Here is a 19,122-nt window from a genome sequence, read left to right on the forward strand (position 1 = left end):
AGCGAGTCGAGTGGCTACATTGTTTGGCCATATGACACAGTGCCAGGAAGTGGAGGAAGCTCTCTATTCAGTTTGCCATTCAGCATTGTCGACTCGACAGATTCAAGTGCACTTCCCACAGCTCTATAAACGCTCGGTTTGTCTCCTTTTCAGTGTGGAGACCTCCTCCAGCCTCAACTGGGAGAACAGTCAATAAATACGAGGACTGAAGCCGTCTGGCAATTTATCAATAGGCCAACAGAGACGTGACCGGCATGGAAAGGCGCAATGGCAGCAGCCGCATTGCAAAAATAGAAACTAATTAAATGAGATGCTCGGCAATTTTGTGGCAACTGAACGGTCTAATTGTAATGGGGCCAAGGATGAGAGCAGTTGGCCTTTAAGAGCGTCAAATCAAATGGTTGGATCTGTTCACCTGCCATTGTTTCTGTTTCAATTTTTTCCCCGGCTTCCTTTTATTTTTTCCGGCCAGGCGATAAGGCCTCGCGGCGTATGCGCAATGTTACGTGCTGCAGTTATAGGCCATTTTAACGCCATCGCTGAGCCATGCAAATGCGCACCGTGGCAATAAAAATAAAAGAGCACAACGGACTCAACGGCAGGCGACCTGCAAATCGGGACTAAAAGCTTTCATGGCAACAAAAACCCCAACCCAAAGGACCAAACGCAGAGATATCTCGCAGTACCTTCCCTCCTGTCAGTCTGCCAGTCTACCAGCCTGCCATCCTGCCATCCTGCGTTCCACTCGGTGCAACAACTATTATTTATGGTGGTTTCGATTTTCTACGCAGGGTATTGAACACACTGAACGCCGAAGACCCCAATCTAGGATTCTGACCGCAAGGAGGAAATTGCAAAACTGGACATGCATTCATCGGCACGGGCAATCAACAAATCAAAATCAGTGATGTCAGAGGGGCGCACAGCAATCGTCCTTTTGTGATGTGATGTTGACCACAAGTGATTGATTGGGCTGGTATGCCACCCCTCCCACTGGGAAATCTTCTTTCGATTCGCTGGCCTAAATTATGCCAAGAGGCCATGATGGTTAAGTCCGATGAGGGCAGGAGCGAGCGAGCAATTTAATAAATTTATCGCCTCAAGACGAAATTGAAAATTCCGAACGCATATCCTCCCATTCCATCCGCCCACATTGCGGTGACCGTGGCAACATCAACAGGAGCCTCGCATTTTGATTGATGTCCACCAGGACAACGTCGTACATGGTTATAAGAAGGCGCTCCTTTGGAATTTTCCGCCCGACGAGGCCAGCTTCCCTCGGTTGTTTACTTATGTGAGGTTTTCAGGTCCTGCTGCCCTGCTGTTTGCTTTTGGGTCAAGGCATTTAAAAATAAAAAAAAAGTGAAGAAGAAAAAACAATTTTTATTTCATAACAGAGTTTTTTTACTCTCCCTTGTCCGTCCGGCTATACAAACACGGCACGTGTGTCCTGGACAACGTGTGGTATGTGCAATATTCCGAGTGCTGGCGCTGAGAGCTCGCCGACATCTTTAATAACAATAACAAATGTTCAGCCCTCTGATTACGTGTGGCATTTACCACAGAAGGAGGAGCACGGTACATATATTGGTTAAAAAAATAGTTGTATATGAAAGTTTTTATAAAACCAACTTATTGGTTTTTGGAATTGAATATTCATAGACTTACTTTCCAGCTTAGGCGGAAAAACGGATGAATTATTTACACACAGATAAAGTGAAATTATTAATTTATAGATTTTTTGTTCTTGACAAACATAAAGTTATATTGGATGAAATGTGAAAATCAAATTGAATTTTAAGCAAATAGGATTTAGGATAGGAATGTTGTTAATTGTTATCCACTTTGCTTCTTGAATTTCAATTTAAATTCCTTTCAATTAAAAAGGAAAATAGCAGGAAAACCTACCCATAAAAGAATTACATTTTGTCATGTAACAAAAACATAAAAAATGAACCAAAATGGACTTAAAATTTAAAAGAGAGAGTGAATGAGAAAAGTTGCTATGGAAAAAAAACCAGGCGGTTAAAACACAATTACAAGACAAAGCCGGATTCTGTGAAATATAAAAAACATGAAAACAAGGAAAATTCTGGGTTTTTTTTGGGCTGCGGGGGACGAAAAGATGCGTTAAAGTCGCATTCAATGGAAAGCGTCGACAGGACGTGTCAATGCCGGGGCGAACAAGGCGAACACAACTGTCAGGGAGGCGGCACAAAGGAAATAAATAATAACAAAGGACATTAATCATGACAACGACAAGGCAAAAAAAAATAAGAAATAAAATACGAGGAGGAAGGAGCTGGTGGGGGAAAGCTTGGCAGGGCCAATGGCAAAGCAAACATGATGCAAGCTCGTTAAAGGGCAGCATAACAAGTACACACACCCACACACACAGGACACCCAGAAGCCAGGACACTTTCCGTGGGCATTAGAGGCTGGATGGATTTTTACGGGGGACAGACTGGGGACTGTCGGAGGATACCGCCGGATAGGCAGACAGGCCTTGGTGCCTGTTTATGCATTAAATCCTCTCTCTCGACTGCTTGACTTGCTAAGCGTTTAATGCTTTGGCACACACGCGCCACGCCCGGCAAACAAACCAATAAAAAGGCTCGAGGATGCAGTGCCTCCACGTCCTGGTCTCAGTTCCACTGCCAGTGCCAGTACCAGCCCCAGTCCTAGTCGCTCTGTTTTCCCTTTACCTTTGTTGCAGCTGCAAAAGTTGTCGCTGCTTTGCAGCTTTATTAAGTGTAAATAAGCGTTGGCATTTCACAGCAGCTTCAGTTCCTGCAGCCACATTCCTTTGAGTGGGTTCTTTCTCATGCCAGGATATTGCATACGAAACAGTGCAGGAAAAAAGTATATCCTCTTTGAAAAGTGAGGCATCAGTTAAATGTTCTATGTTTGTCAAGCAAACATAATTTACTTTCAAAATCAGATCTTACTTGTATGCTTAATTATGAAATATTTTTGACAATAAATTGAAATTAAAAAAGTATCCTCTTTTTTCTCTGGAATTTCCTTCTACGTGTTGCTGGCACCGAACCGTTTTTCATTTTCTCTCCCCCAGAAACCGCCTCTGGCTCCTTGATTTATGCGAACTCATTTTATTCATAAATTTTAAACACGTTTGACGTCGTTGGGGCTTGGGGCAATGAAAATTCGGTCGGAGCCAGGGACTAAAGGGGCTTTGAGGTCTGCTGTATTCCGACTGTCTCCGGCTGGGTGCGGGTTCGTTGATTTATCTAGCCACATTTCTAAGCAAATATTTTTGGCCCCCCATCCAGTGACCCCCACAAATTTGGCACGCAATTAGGCAGCTCCCGGTTTGCTTCAGTATTCTCTACCCATTTTTTTTCTGTTTGTCCACTCGAAACGAAACGTCCAGCATAAATATAAACTTTTTATGGCAGCCACTTTGAGGCTTCCTACGCCGTCTGCTATGTCTAATAAATTGAGTGGCACTTCTGACCAGGGCAAGCCCAGTAAGCGCCAGCCTGGAAGCGGAGAAGATAAACCATGTCTAGGCTAGAAGTCCTTTGACAGGACATGAAGGCAAACGAAAATGTTTATTTGTGTACGGAAACAGCTCGATGTCATCACTGTTCAAATATATGTCGAGTACCTGTCGAGAAATTGTTTGTTTATCAGATGACTAAAAATTTTGAGTGTTTCCACATGAAATATGAACTGGAAAAAGTTGATAGAAGGTAAATTTTTGATGATACTTGAAAGTGTGTTATAAAAACTACTCGAGTGGCAACTGTGTTTCAGTTAACAAGTAAATAAATTTAAGAGACTATGTAACAGCACAGGTATTTACTAAAGTAAAAATTTTCATCTTAAATTTAGAGCAGGTTTTCATTGCAAATTTAAGAAACTTTTTTGTGAGAACTTTCTCGCATTCAGTCATTTCTTTCATTTATTATCTGCTGTCTGTGCGGATGACAAATTTTCCATGTCCATGTCAAAAGACATTCCTAACGAACTTGCTTGTCTCATTACCAGGACATTCCTTGGGGCAGCTGCAATGCCACTATCCACCTCACGTCGGAACAAAAAATTTATTTTCAGAAGTTTAAACTGAAGATTTTGATATACAGGACTCTCTGCTCTTTAAGTTCTCCGTATATACTTTTTTAATTACGCTTGGCCTTTTGTGAACAAAGTGATTCATCATTTTTGCATCTCATTCATGAAGTTCTATGAATGCGGCCCGGTTGCTTCTTTTATTCTCCGTATGACCTTTTACCCTCCAGTTTTGACTGCACTTTGTGTGCGATTTATTAGAAATTCCCTTTTCAGAGTGACCTGAAATGGACCTGGCAGTGCCATGAAATGGCAACATGCAACCTGCAACCTGCAACTACTGGCAACAGTATTCTGCAAGGACTTTTTGCAGCCAGGATTGGTTTCGGTACACAATCGATTACGCATTTGGATCCGGAGTCGGGAGTCCGGACCAAAATCAAAATTTCAAATATGATGCCTGATTGCAGGCCTCGGGGGTGGCTCACCATCGTTGCCATGGCATCGAATCCTTCTCCTGGCAATACCTTGTCCCCTGCGGTTTATTGACTGCATTTTGCCAGTCAGCAAAGGCGGTCTTCCCCCTTACGGTCCACCTCCTCCGTTCTCATTTCATATGGATTTATGCCAGGTACGCAGAACCTGAAACCAATCCAATCCCATGCAAATCCTATGCAATTGGCTTCATCGGAATTTCAGAGCAAAATTGCCGAAAACGCCCCCGCACACACAGGAAGGCGTATCAAATGGTGGGCGTTTTCAAATAACGATGCGATCAAATTGATTTAATTAAATGCAAATAACTCGTAGTGGTGGCGGCATCAGCAGCGGCCATCATCGACACTTTGCGCTTCAATGAATTTAATGTGCAATTACTTTTCCAATTTGCCATTAAAGAATACATACAAATCTTGATTGCTTATTACTTGGGGCACATTTTTCACCATTTTCCCATTCGCATTCCCATTCCCCGCCAGTCGGCGTGTCCTGCCACTTGTTCTTCTACGGTTCTTTGGTTTTCATTAATGTTTAGGCAGCTTTTAATTTTCGCTCATTAATGTGAAGGGCAAGGACGATAGGTTGGACTGTAGGGCGGTAGGGCCCTCCACACACCCTCCCAAAATTCAGGATTCGTTCATGAATTTTCATTAATTTGCGCAAAGTTGTTGCTCCTGCCCTTTTGTTCCTGTTGCTGTTATTGCTTTTGTTGTTGCTCTTGTTGTGCATGAAAAATTCATTAGATTTTTGCATAAATTATGGCCAGGACCAAAAGAAAAACAGAACAGGACCAAAAGTTGTACCACAAACTTTCCGACAACCGCTTTTTTTTTTGACTGCTCGACTGACTGACAAAATCGCACAGTTTTATCATTCGCCGAGTGACTGACTGCAAGCCAAAAACTTGGCCCAAATATTTGATGTGTCTTCCCACAAAAGTTTCCACCTCGAATTCCACCAACGATGAACATTTGTAGTTGTCCTGATGAAATATGACCCACTTTTGTGCAGGATATTAATTTAAATTAAGCAAAATTGGCCAATGTATGGACTGGTATTTACGGTGGCCATTAAGCGGTTCTAATTATTTTATTTTGACCTTAATTTGTTTAAGGTCCTGCCGCCATCTGAATCAATTACAGCGGCGCCGCAAAGTATGCAACGCAGGTTGCTCGCCGCTAGATAAATCAAATCATTAGCTTTCGGGTCATTCGCAGATATTGTGTGTGTTTGTGTGGGTGTGGGTGTGCATGTCTGTGTGTAAGTGTATTTGTCTTTGTTAATGCCAAATTAGAGACGCCCAATGGAGCGTGATTACACCAGGCCAGAAACACACACACACACACACACCCACATAAATACACATTCCGGGCTCGGTTGCAAAACGCTTATTTGCGTATGCGTGGCACATAAAAATCCAGTTCTTATTAAATTTCCGCACGCCTACACATGTCCTACGCCGAAGGATAACCCCTCGCCCCCATCTTACCCTTAACCCCGTGTCAAGCCGCGACGGCTGTTGGGAGCAGCTGTTGGGCTGGTTCCTTGGCATTTGCTCAATGAATTTTGCATGTTTTTTTGTCGGCCTCTCTGCGTATGTTCTTTGCCCTTTGCCCCAGGCCAGGACCTCCCACTCCCACTAGCTCAAACAGAACTCACACCCACACCCCTGTCACTCACACATATGGAAAAGCACTTTGGTTTCCTATTTGTTTGCGAAAGGAAAAGAGCCTCTTTGCTGGGCTTTGTTACACCTTCAAGGCGAGGACGAAGTAAACAATATTAACATTAAATTAACATTTATTTGCTTTTGCCAAAGGTTTCCTTTTGACCCACCTCCACCCCCGGTGGGTTGCCCTCACTGTGCCCCCTCTGTGGCAAATAAATACATTTACATACATTACGCAACATATGTACGAGTCTAGTAGTTTTTAGCCATTAAAATGGCCTAATGGTCCGCTGCCAAGGGCGGCCAAATAAAAAGCCACACAAACACACAAAATACAAAAATGTTGGAAATGAAATGGGAAACCCAAAAATAGGAACTTCAAAAGGCAAGCCAAAACAAAGTGCCAACAAAGTAATTGCAGGGATTTGCCTTGCGGCCACCTAGCTCTCCAGGGGAGCAGATCGAGGAGGGTGGATGGATGGTAGTGGGAGGGTACCACGCCTATTTTCCATGTGGTGAAATAATACTCAAACGAATACCCAAAATAGGAGATGGAGGAGATGGTGGATGTGGGGTATAAGGGGTCTGAAGGTCTTGCAACCAGTTGCCGCGCCATTTTCCCGTTTTTGGGGATTTCTTTTTTTTTATTTAATGTGCCAAAATGTATAACTGTAACTGCCGAGCAAGGATACACACACAAACACAAGGATTGTCGTTTGTGAACAATTTTACGCATATTTGCACTCAAATATAACATCCAGAATACGTATATGTATGGTTATGCCGCCAGATATTTACGATGCCACGTTAATTTTTATGACATTTTCTGGCTGGCAATTCGGTTGCCCCTTAAAATGGCTGCCGCCAGACACGGATTCCGATTCCCATTACGGCCAGGATATGATCGGACTGTCACAATATATCCCCAAAAGAAAAGGCCAAAAGTACAGAGGCTAATAAACCTATTACATTCTGGTGATAAACTTTAAAGACCGAGCTTACAAAGTGGTTTAAAATGTAGGATATATTTGAGTTTGGTACTTAAGTCCACTTGGAACATAAAATGTTGCTAAAAATTGGTTCTTTTAAATATTCTTAGTATATATATTTCCAGTGTGTTATAAGAAGCTTATTGCTGATAGAGTCTTACAAACACAGGACTAAAGCTATTTATTCTCCAAGACAACTTATGGAAAGTGGAACAAATAGCTCAAGAAATTCAAATATTTCGATTCTCTTTATTCAATTTGGAATTTCAAACCTCATATTTCACAGAGAACTGGCCAAGTCGAGCACATCGATTATGGCCCTTATTTTATTGTTATTACATATTTTGTTATTGTTATGCTTTGTGTGCCTGCATCTTGACGATGATTATGGTTATTATTCATTAGCCGGGCTTTTGTCAGCCAGGCCAGCTGCTCTTATTTCCACCATCCTTGATTGTCGGCCATTTATTGTGTCAGTCAGAGACGCTATTCGGGCCAAAGGCGGACCAGTGTCTGGACACGGTTCAGTGGCCATTCAATATCTTTTCTTCTGCTCGATTGCTTATCATGGACCAGGACCTGGTGCCCTGACCTCTGGCCTCTTTGTTACTGCTCCTTGAGCGGCCTGTGTGTGTGTACAGGTGGGCGTGTGTAGTATATACTGATGATGTGTGTGTTCATTGTTTCAGTTTTATCTCTTAATTACATCTTCATCTGTCCATTGGAAGCCTTCAGCTCGGAAACTTTAATTAACTCGCCCCATCACTTCGGCCAATCTGAAGTATCGATGAGATGCCGTTGCGAGTGCTCGGAAAGATATTAAGTGTTCCGACCAGGACACAACTTTCTCCGTCCAACATAATTAAATTACAACTAAAATCTTCTAAATATGACAGAAACAAGTGGAGCTGCCCAAGGCTTTGGCCACAAAATTCATTAACTTCCAGAATGGATTAGATGGAAAAAACAATTTGTTCTGACAGCATACAGGAAAAATATTAGTTTCATCCTCTTTGGTGATTTTAATTAAATATTTTCTTTTTCTTTTCTCTTAATTTAGTTTTGATATTAAATTATGGTATATTATTTGTTATTTTATTTGATTTCTAGGACTATCTAAAGCCCATTTTTCATTTGCGTTCATGACAAATTTCTGAGAAGTCCTTCAATTTAAAGACGTTCAAGACATTCAAGGAATTCAATTTTCTTAAATTTATGTTTCTTTGCCAAAGCTTATTATGTTGTTTTGATAAGCACTGATTATATAAACGTTTGCAATTGAAATACCATCCTTTCTATGCCTTTAAACTGCACTAAATTTGGCAAAATGTTCGGCAACCAATTTGTTGCTGAATCTCTAATCTCCTTTTGGCCCAATGCAGTTAACTGTTTTCCACTTAGCACGACTTAATCCCCTAAACGGAAACTCAAACTGAAAACTGGGATAAATCTTTCTCTCTATGTTGTGGGGAAAATGGCGGGACACAATGGCCAAATGAGGGGAAGCTGCATGCAACATGCAACAGTAACTGCCACACAGGCACATACGGCGCATAGAGAATGTGAAAAGTGCGTCTAGTGTGCGCCTGTTGGCAGTAATTGCGGCGCTTAAAACGTTTTCACAATGCCACACAACTTTAGGGGCTTTAGCTTCAGCTTTTCTTCTCTTTTTATGGTGTTTTTCCCCACCATTTTCCCTTAAATTGAGCTTGCTTTCGGTTGACAAGCCAAAAAGTACGAAAAATCCTACTAACAAGTTTGGATGCACTGGAGCGCAAGGATATCGAGACTCGGCTTCTTCATCGAGACTTTTTCTTTGCCAGAAGAAAGGAATTTCCTTTCTGCTTTCGATTATGTCGGCAATATGTTTACGTTAACAACAGGACATCACCACCCGACTTCCCGCTCCGTTTTCCTGCAAGGATATACACGAAGCTGGCAAACAGACTGCAATTTGTTCCAAATGACTTGAGCGTGGCGCAAATTAAGTGCATTTTCATTAGTAGCAAGTTGTTTGCTATTACTTGGTGCCCAGACCATTTGAGAAATTAAATTGCTGCCAGAGTCAGAGTTGAGGAAGAGGTCAGTGATATCCAGGGTTGGCGCAAAAGTTGGAGAACGCTTCCGCCATGCGGCAATTATTTTTACGTCCAGCACTTACAACTCTCCTCGTGACAGCCTGAGAAGGGCAAAGCTGCAGCTGGATAGAGGATATTCCACTATTCACTATCCACTGGACAGCTCGACAGCCATCATCGACACTACTCAACGCATTCATCCGTCCAGTATGAACTTCAGTCATGCGAAAAGTTATTTTCAGAGGAAACTGCAAAATATATACGAAAGTGTTGCAGCTGCCAGGAGAAATCCTGGCGTGTTATTGAGTTTTCAACAGGTTACTATGAACTGCCACAGGTATGCACGGAATTTTTTCGGCTCAAGTCCTGGCACAGCAAACAAAACTGCATTAGAACCAGCAACGTGTCTAAAAAAATAGGAAAAAAGAGTTCATGGCAGCATGTTTCATAGTTGATTTTTTCAAATTTTTCCAGCAGCTAATAAGTTTCATATTTTGCATTTAAAATACCTCTGGGATTTTCCATTATCTTTGGTCAACAATAGTCTTTTCATGACCCAATAACAAAATGTTATTCCCTCAAACTTTTCAGCAAAAGTTGCCACTGGGAAACTTTTCCAAAAACATAAAGGTGACGCAACAACATCCTCTTCTTGTCCGAAAAACCAAACATTAAAGTTGAATATTTTAAATGAAATATAGGCAAGGACTACAATAAAAATTGCCAATTTGGTAACCAATAATTTCTCTTGCATAGAAAATGAAAAGCAATTTGTGGAGCTTGGGCAAATTCCAGTGCTAATGCAATTACCTATAGAGTTTATAGGAAAAATCGAACCTTTTTGCCAGGATTAGCCCGCCACCTCGGCACCCCACCGATGTGGAATATATACTATTTTATATTCTATATATACATAGGAGTTGAACAATTGTGGTTTGTGTAGCAAATAAACCACAGAGAATGATGTAAAGCGGCATAGGTCAGAGGTTGGCCGCATTCCATTTGGCCGAAAAATAAAAGAACCGGTGGCGTATACGCAATACTTAACAAGTTTTTCAGGCATCTACATGGAAATTGCATTAGCTCGGACATCGTTGCTGCACCACATCCATTTTAACAGTTTTGATAGCAACGGACAGCCGTCTAATTAATAATGCATTCGCATCTGATTTGAAAATGTGCAAAATACGCGCAAAAATGTAAAATCCGATTCGATTTCCATGCAAAAATGCAGGGGCCCACGCAGTGGCATTTGCATTTGGATTTGGCTTTTGGAAAGATTGAACTCTGAATTTCATTAAATGCGACAGAGGCAGTAGTAGAGGCAGAAAGTGCTGCGCAAAATATGAAAACTATCTGACATTGCAGCTGAAAAGCCTTTTAAAATGAGTGCAAATATTTGTTTTTCAAATGAAATGAATGAATAAATGCACTGTCGACTGGCAAAGTTCTGCTGCCAGGCATGGGTGTGGTCCTTTCGCTCAGTTCCCACCCATATTTTAATGAAGTTGTTTTTGCCACTTTACCACGCTTCGGTGGCTGACAAAGGTCAATGCGATAGACTCTGTTGCATGCAACAGGGAGTTCTCGAGAGGCGGCTGCCATGTGCGAGTCCCAGAGCGGAGGAGCTCAGTTTCCAGTCACCAAGTAGCAAGTACCAGTCACTAGTCGCCAGGCTGGAGGCTCCAGGCTACAGGCTGCAGGCAGGCAGCTGTTAATTAAATTTTATTGTTCAGCCATCAAAAGTTGCGACGCCACAGCCACAGCCAGGAACATGGAACACGGAACATGGAGTGACACTGCCACCATGAAATATGTGCGGCAACTAGGAGGAGCAACTGGAGCATCAGATGCTGCTAATGATGATGTTGCTTGTTGCCAGTCCGGGCTGCTAATTTATACAAGCAGCCACATGACACGGCCGAGAACAATGCGACCCGTTTGCGAGGAGCAGTCGTTGATGGCAAAGCCAGGACATTTATCTGTTTATGTATCTCTCTGTATGTCCTGGACGAGGGCATGTGCACCTGCAGCATCACATGTGGACACATACGTTGTAGCTGTGGTAGTAACTACGGCTGGATGGGGGTGGGCCGGCAGTTCAGAGTGTGGCATCACCAATCAATAAATCCCAGGACCCAGCTCCTGTTGATTCTTGCGCAAGCCTGTGCATAAATGTATGTGCCGAGCTCCGGTTGTTAACTTTGCATGTGGGCTGATTGCTGACGTGCATGCAGGAGCAGCACCAGCACCAGCAGTGGCAGGAGCAGCAGCAGCAACAGAAACAGCAACGAAAGCTGCAAATTTGCATGCCCCACACAGTGGCATAGTGCGGCAACAAAAGCAACTAGTTGTTGTCATGACAGCAGCAGCCATTGCTGCAGCAGCAGGGTAGCTCCCTGGCCAGGATATAAGCCGTGAATCCTTTTTCATCCCAGCTACTCCGCCCACTCATCCTTGTTTCCTCGGCTGTTGGTATGGCCATGAATACGTAAGGAACTTACAGAGATAAATGGGATGAGCTGGAAAATGGTTACCCCAAGCACGACTTCAATAGAACCAAAGGAGCAGAAAGCTTGCGGTACGAAATTCATTCTCCAATAATAATTCTCCAAAAAATAATTATGGAAATTAAATTCACTTGAGTGTATCCTTAATTAGCAAATTTCAAACTCAGGCAATCCAATAAGGATTTGGTAATATGAGGCATTACTACAACTTATTCTTTGAATTTTTAGAATTTCATTTAATACTTTTAAATAATTAATGGCTGAAAAGTTTATTGTTTGATTGAATGTGCGAATGTGTTATGAATATTTCAACAGTTTAAATATTTTAAACCAGAATAGGCAGTAAAGTGTGAACCAAATAGTTGCTCTATTTTGAAATTTAAATATTTATTCCAATGAATTCAAATATGTTTTATTTTTTCACAGCTTAGGGCTCATACCCCAGACTTTATCAAACTTGGATCTGCATCGACACACAACTGAAATCCCGCCCAAAAACGGGTATTGGACCTAAAAGAGATGTTTTTCACGTATTGGGGGCCTGTTGCACATGGTAATTTCGTTTCGGCTTCTGACACACTTTTAGCCTTTTCGCCTGCACCTGGCCAAGTTCCGCCCGTGGAGGCCATTTCCTGGCCAGCACAGCACTGTGTTGTATCACGTACAACCCCCTGTCAATTGGATTATGCAAGTTCCGGGCTAAACAAGTTAAAACATATTTACACAGTCGCCAGGACCGGACACGGGCAATCCTGTCGTCCTGGGAGTAGAATTAAAATCCATGTTGCCACTGCGTATGTTGTTTGGTGCGTCAAAGTTTTAATTAAACTTGTAAATGTTTTCGCCACAAACACACAAAAAGTTAACACTCACAGAATGTGGCAAGCGGCGAGTGGCAAGAGGTAAGTGGCAAACGGCAAGTGCCATAGGGATTTCATACATAATTTTTAAATAAAAAGGAATTATTTGATAAACTTAATTAGGAAACTCACCAACATTGCCCTCCGCTTGCACAAGATCTCCATGCGTGGCTAGGAGTAGGATCGCCAGAAGGAATCCTATTTGCAGCAGCTTGGCCGGACGATTCACCAAGTCCAGTGTGCAGCATAACAGGCCGCCGCCTCCTGCTCCGCACCCACGCACCTCGCGCCGCCGGGCGCCCTCGCTGATCAGAAGGCGGCCCCGGGCCGGCAGCGTTGGTGGCAACCGGCGCTGATGGTGCAGTAGCTGGTGCTGCCTTGGTTTTCGATGGTGCAGCACCTGATCCGATGGTACTGGCAGGTGCGGCAACTGCTCCTCTGCTTGATTGTTTGTAAGCTGGTGCTCAGGCCAGGCCGGGTGGCATGCTCCCACAGCTTCCTCGTCCTTGACTGCTGCTCCTGATGCTCTCTGATGCTTCGTCTCTTTACTTGTGGTGCATGGATGTTGCTGCTGTTGTTGTACATTGCTTGCCATGATAATCGGCACACCTGGAATGCACATACATGAGTAACTACTACCTTTCTGGCAGAAAAAAATACAAAAAACGCGATAACAATATGCTAATTTTAAAAGCTAAAGTTAAACTATATTTAGACTAAAAGCAATAGATTTTCATTTTCAATTAGCTCCTGGGGAAAAGCAAGCAAGGACCCCTATTTCCCAGAGCCATATCTTCACGAAAATCTTTATACAAATTTATGCAAGCTTTTGCACTAATAACCCGGCTCTTCGCAACCCAGCAAGAACTACCTCCTCCGCAAGAAGTATTTCGGTGGCTCCTTATTGTTGTTACCGGAAATTAGCAATGTATATTCGGGGATGCCCCCGTCCCGTCTGCCGTTTTGGCTCTTGAAGGAAATTGCATTTTATTGTGCCAGGGACAACTTTTCGCTTTTCGGCATTTCCATATTTCATATTTTCACACAATGCTCACAATGCCATGGAGCACCTCAAAATGGATGCCGGATGATGTTGCCTGTTCGGGGGCACAGAGGCACGATGGACGAGGCAGGAGGCATGAGGCAGCGGGCCACACAGCCAAGTTTTTCTCTCTGTGCACATTTGTCGCGCTGCAGTTTCCTGTTTTTTTTTTTTTAGTTGTTCGCCTTTTGTGGCAAGAGTTCGCTTAGCCTCCGGTGACTCCGGAGTCTGCTCCGAATGCTTTTGGTGTATTTCTTGCTCTTTATATGGTAATAAATGTCAGTCTTCGGTTAGCCCCAAGCTCTTCACTCGACAGGGGAAATTGATTTTCTTTGACGCTCGAATGGTTCGGGGGTTCAGTGGTTCTGGGGCTTCCATGCCGGCCAGGTGGTTGGGGGCCTCCTGGATCCCGTCTGGGTCATTTGGCGATAAGCGCGTCAGCCTCGCTCAAGGTTGACATATTTCGGATGGCGGCAGCAATGGTTTGGTCTGTGGGTGGAGCCGCAAAGCCCATTGTATCCCGCCTCTGCCCACAAAATGGGATTCCAGCTCATCAACAGCACCGCAAAGATGTGGCAGTTTAAGCTCCAAAAGAGAAAACGTCAAATTATCGAGCAATGCGGGGAAAGCATAAACAAGACACCAAATGAAATAACCTGTCAGCTGAAAAAAAATAGGAACAGCTACCATATGTTTCACATTTCTGAGGTCCTGTCAGTGGAACTTAATTTGTTGGGCCAAAGTTCCTGGGAGAATTAATCAATGTAACTTGAATGAATCGATAAAGTTACTTAACAAGCTTAGCAGGAATTGGACTTAATTTGGATCTCAAATGTCACATGACTTTCTTGTTTGCTGACTTGCAAGTTATTCAAAGGACCCATAACTAATAAAAGCTTAAGCCCGAAACTCCTAGAAATCCTTTGTTCGAACTAGTTGACAAACAAGGATAGCTGACTCAGTTGCAAAATATCAATAAATAAATTTATGAAAGGACCAAGAAAGTGTCCGTCCTAGCATCTCAATTACAGAAACATCTTTAGTTATAACATGGCTGAGACATGGTAATATGATTTCAATCATTTCTCGAAACTTGCATGATTAATGCGTTCCAGATTCTGTCCTCCGCCCATGCCATCCAACAGCAGCTTTTAATGGACCTTATTGCCTTGAAGAGTCCCAGGACTTAGACTTGTCTCCTTGGACGTCTCAGTCCTGTGTTCATTTTTCATGCACAGACCGTAGCGAAAACTGAACTACAAGGCTGAAACTAAGCCCCAATAAGTTGAACCGGCCTGAACCAGATGACACCACAGCATATGGGGCGGGATAATTAATCATGGGACGAACGTGCCGGGCCAGCCAAAAAGTTTCCACCCCAGGATCCCAGGCTCCTGGAAAACTCAACTCAACCGTAACACATTGGATCGAATCGACCGAAAAGTCAAAAGCCAAGTCCTTTACCAAAACCGATGCGAATTCGTGGCTGGCAAAAGGGAATATCTGATTAGTCGGCCACTCGAATTCAATTAAGGTGACCCAGGACAGCAGCACTCCTGGCGACGGCCATGGCGATGGGGTCCCCGATGCAACATCCTTGGCCTCCTGGCCGCCTTCGTGGCCATTGCATAATTCATGCAACTCAATTAGGCGTTGACCTGACCCATAAAGTTTAATAATTGCAGACAAGGAGCGGGTCTTCTTTTTTTCTCGCACATTAATTAAAAGAGCCGAGCAATTAAAAACGCATCAACAGGCGTCGAAAATGAAAATGTGAAAAATAAAATATGAGGGAATTAATCGAGCGGCAAGAATTTATGGTGTATTATTTTTTGAGGAACTGATAACCACCATGAAGTTATAGACTGGCTATAGATTTAATTGCTTTTACCAAAAAGTAGCTTACGATTTCTTAATTACAGACTGGTCAGAATCGAAAAGCAATTAAGTACACCCTTTCATTTTGGCTACCAGTGTTTCAGAGTCAGTTGTTTTTCTCCTCGAATATCTGCAACTAAAGATAAAAAGAAAATCCAATATAAATGCAATTACAATGAATGAAAATGGGTGTGCTAATGGGGCGTGGCACTTCTTTTTAATAAAGTTAACAGCAAACAGACGGGCATACATATATTAATGAATATATAGCAGGATGAATATACATAATGTATACAAGGATGGAGGCACTCGTCCTGGCAAAACCCACAGCGCGAACCACAGGACCTGCTCCACCCAAATCGTGTTTCTGTGGTTCCTCTGGTTTTCCCAACCACAACCACAGACACAGCTGCAATTAAAATGAAGGCGAGCCAAGCCAGCTGCTTCAAAGGACCATTTGTTGCACTTGACTTTGGCGCATTGTTCCGATTCCCATTGCTTCCGTTGCTTTTCCCACTTTTCCTGCGGCGACACGCGACCCGTTTGCTTCTTCAAATATTTCCCAGAGGGAAAAGCCACCGCTAGCGCTCTTCCTCCTCCGGGCAGGGATCTGCTGCAAATTTCAATTGGCCAAAAATTTTCGCCTCTGTCATGGATTTCCAATCATCAATTTCAATTGGCTTTGTTGGCACTGCAGGGGGAAACTTTTAAGAGCATTTCCTTTCAAAAACTGATGCAATTTGCACTTTCTCAAATTCAAACGGAAAGGGCTTTTAATGAAAACTTTTGAACGAGTTCCGTTTTTCAGCAAAATGTATCGATATCGATAATTTGTGATGCAGCCATTTTTAAAAAGACTCCTCTAAGAGTTAAGAGTTGCTTCAAACGCAATTTGTTTCAGCCCTCGACTTTGCGTAGCTACTCATTGAATTATTAACTTTTTAAAAGCAGAACCTTATGTTTTTTATTAGGTTATGGGAACGTTAAAGGCAGCTGTCAGAAAGTTGAGCTTCGTGAAAGGAATTTGCGGAAGTAAACACCAAATTTTTTTAAATTTTTGCTCCCCTTAGAAGTTTAATTTTGATGCTTATATATTTTGTAAGAAACTTTATATAAATAAGTTATTATCGCATGAGAACACATTTATTATGGACACTTTTCACACAATAGAACCCCTTTTTAAGGTGGAAGTCTGGCATTTTGTACCTCAACTAGATGTTAGCGGCATCTTTGCTATTCCCTTGCTAAATCCGTGCTGGAAAAGTATTAAATTGCCTTTTGACTGACAGTGACAGACCGTGTAGAGCGCCTCAAAGCTCCCAAAATTCACTTCTCAACACTGAACACGTGTCAAACGTACTCCACGAGTTTCCGTTTCATCAAGTTAGCCGTGGTCTGACTTCCGTCAAAGTTGCCTGGAAATTATTCTGAAAACCAGTGTGTCTGTCTGAAATTCTCACGTTTATTTTTTTAAACTACCAACTACGCAATGGGCAAGAAGCAAAAGATGAAGAAGGCCGCTCAGATGGCTGCCAATGGCCAGGTTCCAGCTGAACTGCAAAAGCAGATTGACGAGAAAGAAAGAGCCACTGCAGCAGCCGCGTGTGCCCTAGCATGTGCTAGCAAGGAAAAAATGGATGGGATACCGCTGGACCCTGCCTATCGTAATAACCTTAAAAAGCTAATGAATCTGGCCCAGAAACTTCCATCCAATCTGCTGTCTGCCAAAAAGATGGTAAGAAAAAAAAGGGGGAACTTAGAATTGATGAATATGGTTTGACCTTCTCCCTGAATCGCAGGAGAAACAACCGAGTTCGGATTCGGGTACTGGAGATTCCGGTGAGGAAGATGACCTTTCCGACAGCGATGACGAAATACCCGATCTGGTGGATGCGGAGACGAAGCGCCAGCTGGGCCTGGGTCTGAACATGCCGGGCGAAGCTCCCAAGCAGTCGCGAGGCGAGAAGAAGGCCCGCCGCCTGCTCATGAAGTTGGACCTGAAGCCGATGGAAAACGTGGCTCGTGTCACCATGCGCAAGAACAAGAACATTCTGTTGTACATCGACCGTCCGGACGTGTATAAGGTGCCCCACGGCGATACCATTATTTGCTTTGGCGAGGTCCGTGTGGAGGACATCTCCACTGCCGCCGCTGCCCAGGCGGCTGAGCGCTATCGCATGCCGGCCACAGGTGAAGCTGAGGATTCCAAGGATGGGCTAAAAGACACTGCCGCCGTAGCCCATCCAGACGATGATGATGACGAGGAGGTGGATGAGGAGGCTGCCAAGGTGCTGGACGAGAAGGATATCGAACTGGTCGAGATGCAAGCCGTCTGCACCCGCAAACAGGCCATTAAAGCTCTTCTCAAGAACGAGAACGATGTGGTCAATGCCATCATGGCTTTAACCGTGGGCTAGGCGCTTGAAATCTTTCCAATTTCGAAACTAAATTTAGAACATGCAACTCCAGAATGTATCAGTTTCGAAATCTTAAAATCAACATCAGCAACGTTTCTTTTTTTTTCTCATCAATAAAGTTCTCAACGAATTCGTTCATAAACTTTCTAAATAAAGTCTGAATAAACCTTTTTTGTTGAAAGGGCTTCCATTCCTTGGTTACTTGTCTTGTCAATAAGGAACCGGTAAGCGGAGGTTTCCCCAACATTTCCCATTCAATTCAGCTTTTATTGCCCCACAGTTAGCAAAGATATGTTATTGCCTTGCTTGTGTTGCTTTTATTCCCTCCATCCATCACTTATGAACCTATAAGGTATAGTTTCTTTCCTGGAAAGAAAAGGAGGTTCTGGGCAACCAAAGCAGATGACTTCCGGTGGGGCGGACATGTCGTATGCAAAATTCAATTTCCATAACCATGGAATTTGTGTTTGCTTGTTACAATGTTAAAAGTTTGTGGAAGGAAAGCACATCTCCGGTGATTCTCCATTGAAACTTCACTTCACTAGCACGCTTCCTGTTTGTTTACTTTAACTTCAAAAGAAGCGTCTATTTTCCGAAATCTGTCAGATACAATCTCATGTCGTGGATCTAATTATAAACCTATTGAAGATGTAATTTGAATTTAATTAACTTTTGATGTATCATGATAGAGGGAAGCTATTTCCATTTTACTTTGAGAACCTAGCCATTTTTTTCTTCCGTCTTCTGTCATTTTTTGCCATTTTCCCTTCATTTTTTTTTTTTTTGCGGAAACTTAATCGCTTCTTCTATCCCGCTGACGCTGCACTTTTGTTTACTCTTCACTTAGTTTTCAGCTGTTTGGCAAAGTCTTCCCCACTTGACTCCACGCCATGCACTTTCTCCATTTTGGCCAATTTTTTGACGTTACCATGATTGCATTTTTACCTTCCAGTTGGCCCAGATGTCGCTGCCGGTGACGTGGATTCATAAGCTCTGTTCACTCAATTAAAATGGCATGACACTCGGTCTCCCAGGTGGAGAAAAAAAGCGGAAATGAAGGCAGCAGGAGAGCCAGGCTCTAGCTCCAGTTCCAGCTTCAGACAATACGGAAAGCCACTTAATAAATAGCGCTCCTCCAACTTGGGGCTT

General features: G+C 43.1%; 2 protein-coding genes across 3 annotated transcripts in view; one reads left to right on the forward strand and one right to left on the reverse strand.

Annotated features, from left to right (window-relative positions):
• Positions 1 to 19,122, reverse strand: part of LOC6503806 — a 46,655-nt gene that overhangs the window by 12,977 nt on the left and 14,556 nt on the right. For both annotated transcript variants that reach the window (XM_014904918.3, XM_001965209.4), the window contains one exon: positions 12,769 to 13,245. In XM_014904918.3, the coding sequence (XP_014760404.1) occupies positions 12,769 to 13,231 (463 nt within the window). In that variant the 5' untranslated portion in view covers positions 13,232 to 13,245. The remainder of the gene's footprint in view (positions 1 to 12,768; positions 13,246 to 19,122) is intronic.
• Positions 16,873 to 18,144, forward strand: LOC6506765 (nascent polypeptide-associated complex subunit alpha). The gene is made up of 2 exons (XM_001965210.4): positions 16,873 to 17,291; positions 17,356 to 18,144. Exons 1-2 carry the CDS (start codon positions 17,046 to 17,048, stop codon positions 17,971 to 17,973), a joined length of 864 nt encoding a protein of 287 aa, XP_001965246.1. The 5' UTR covers positions 16,873 to 17,045; the 3' UTR covers positions 17,974 to 18,144.

The sequence above is a fragment of the Drosophila ananassae genome, chromosome 3R (assembly GCF_017639315.1).
Source record: "Drosophila ananassae strain 14024-0371.13 chromosome 3R, ASM1763931v2, whole genome shotgun sequence".
NCBI classification, from domain to species: Eukaryota; Metazoa; Arthropoda; class Insecta; order Diptera; family Drosophilidae; genus Drosophila; species Drosophila ananassae.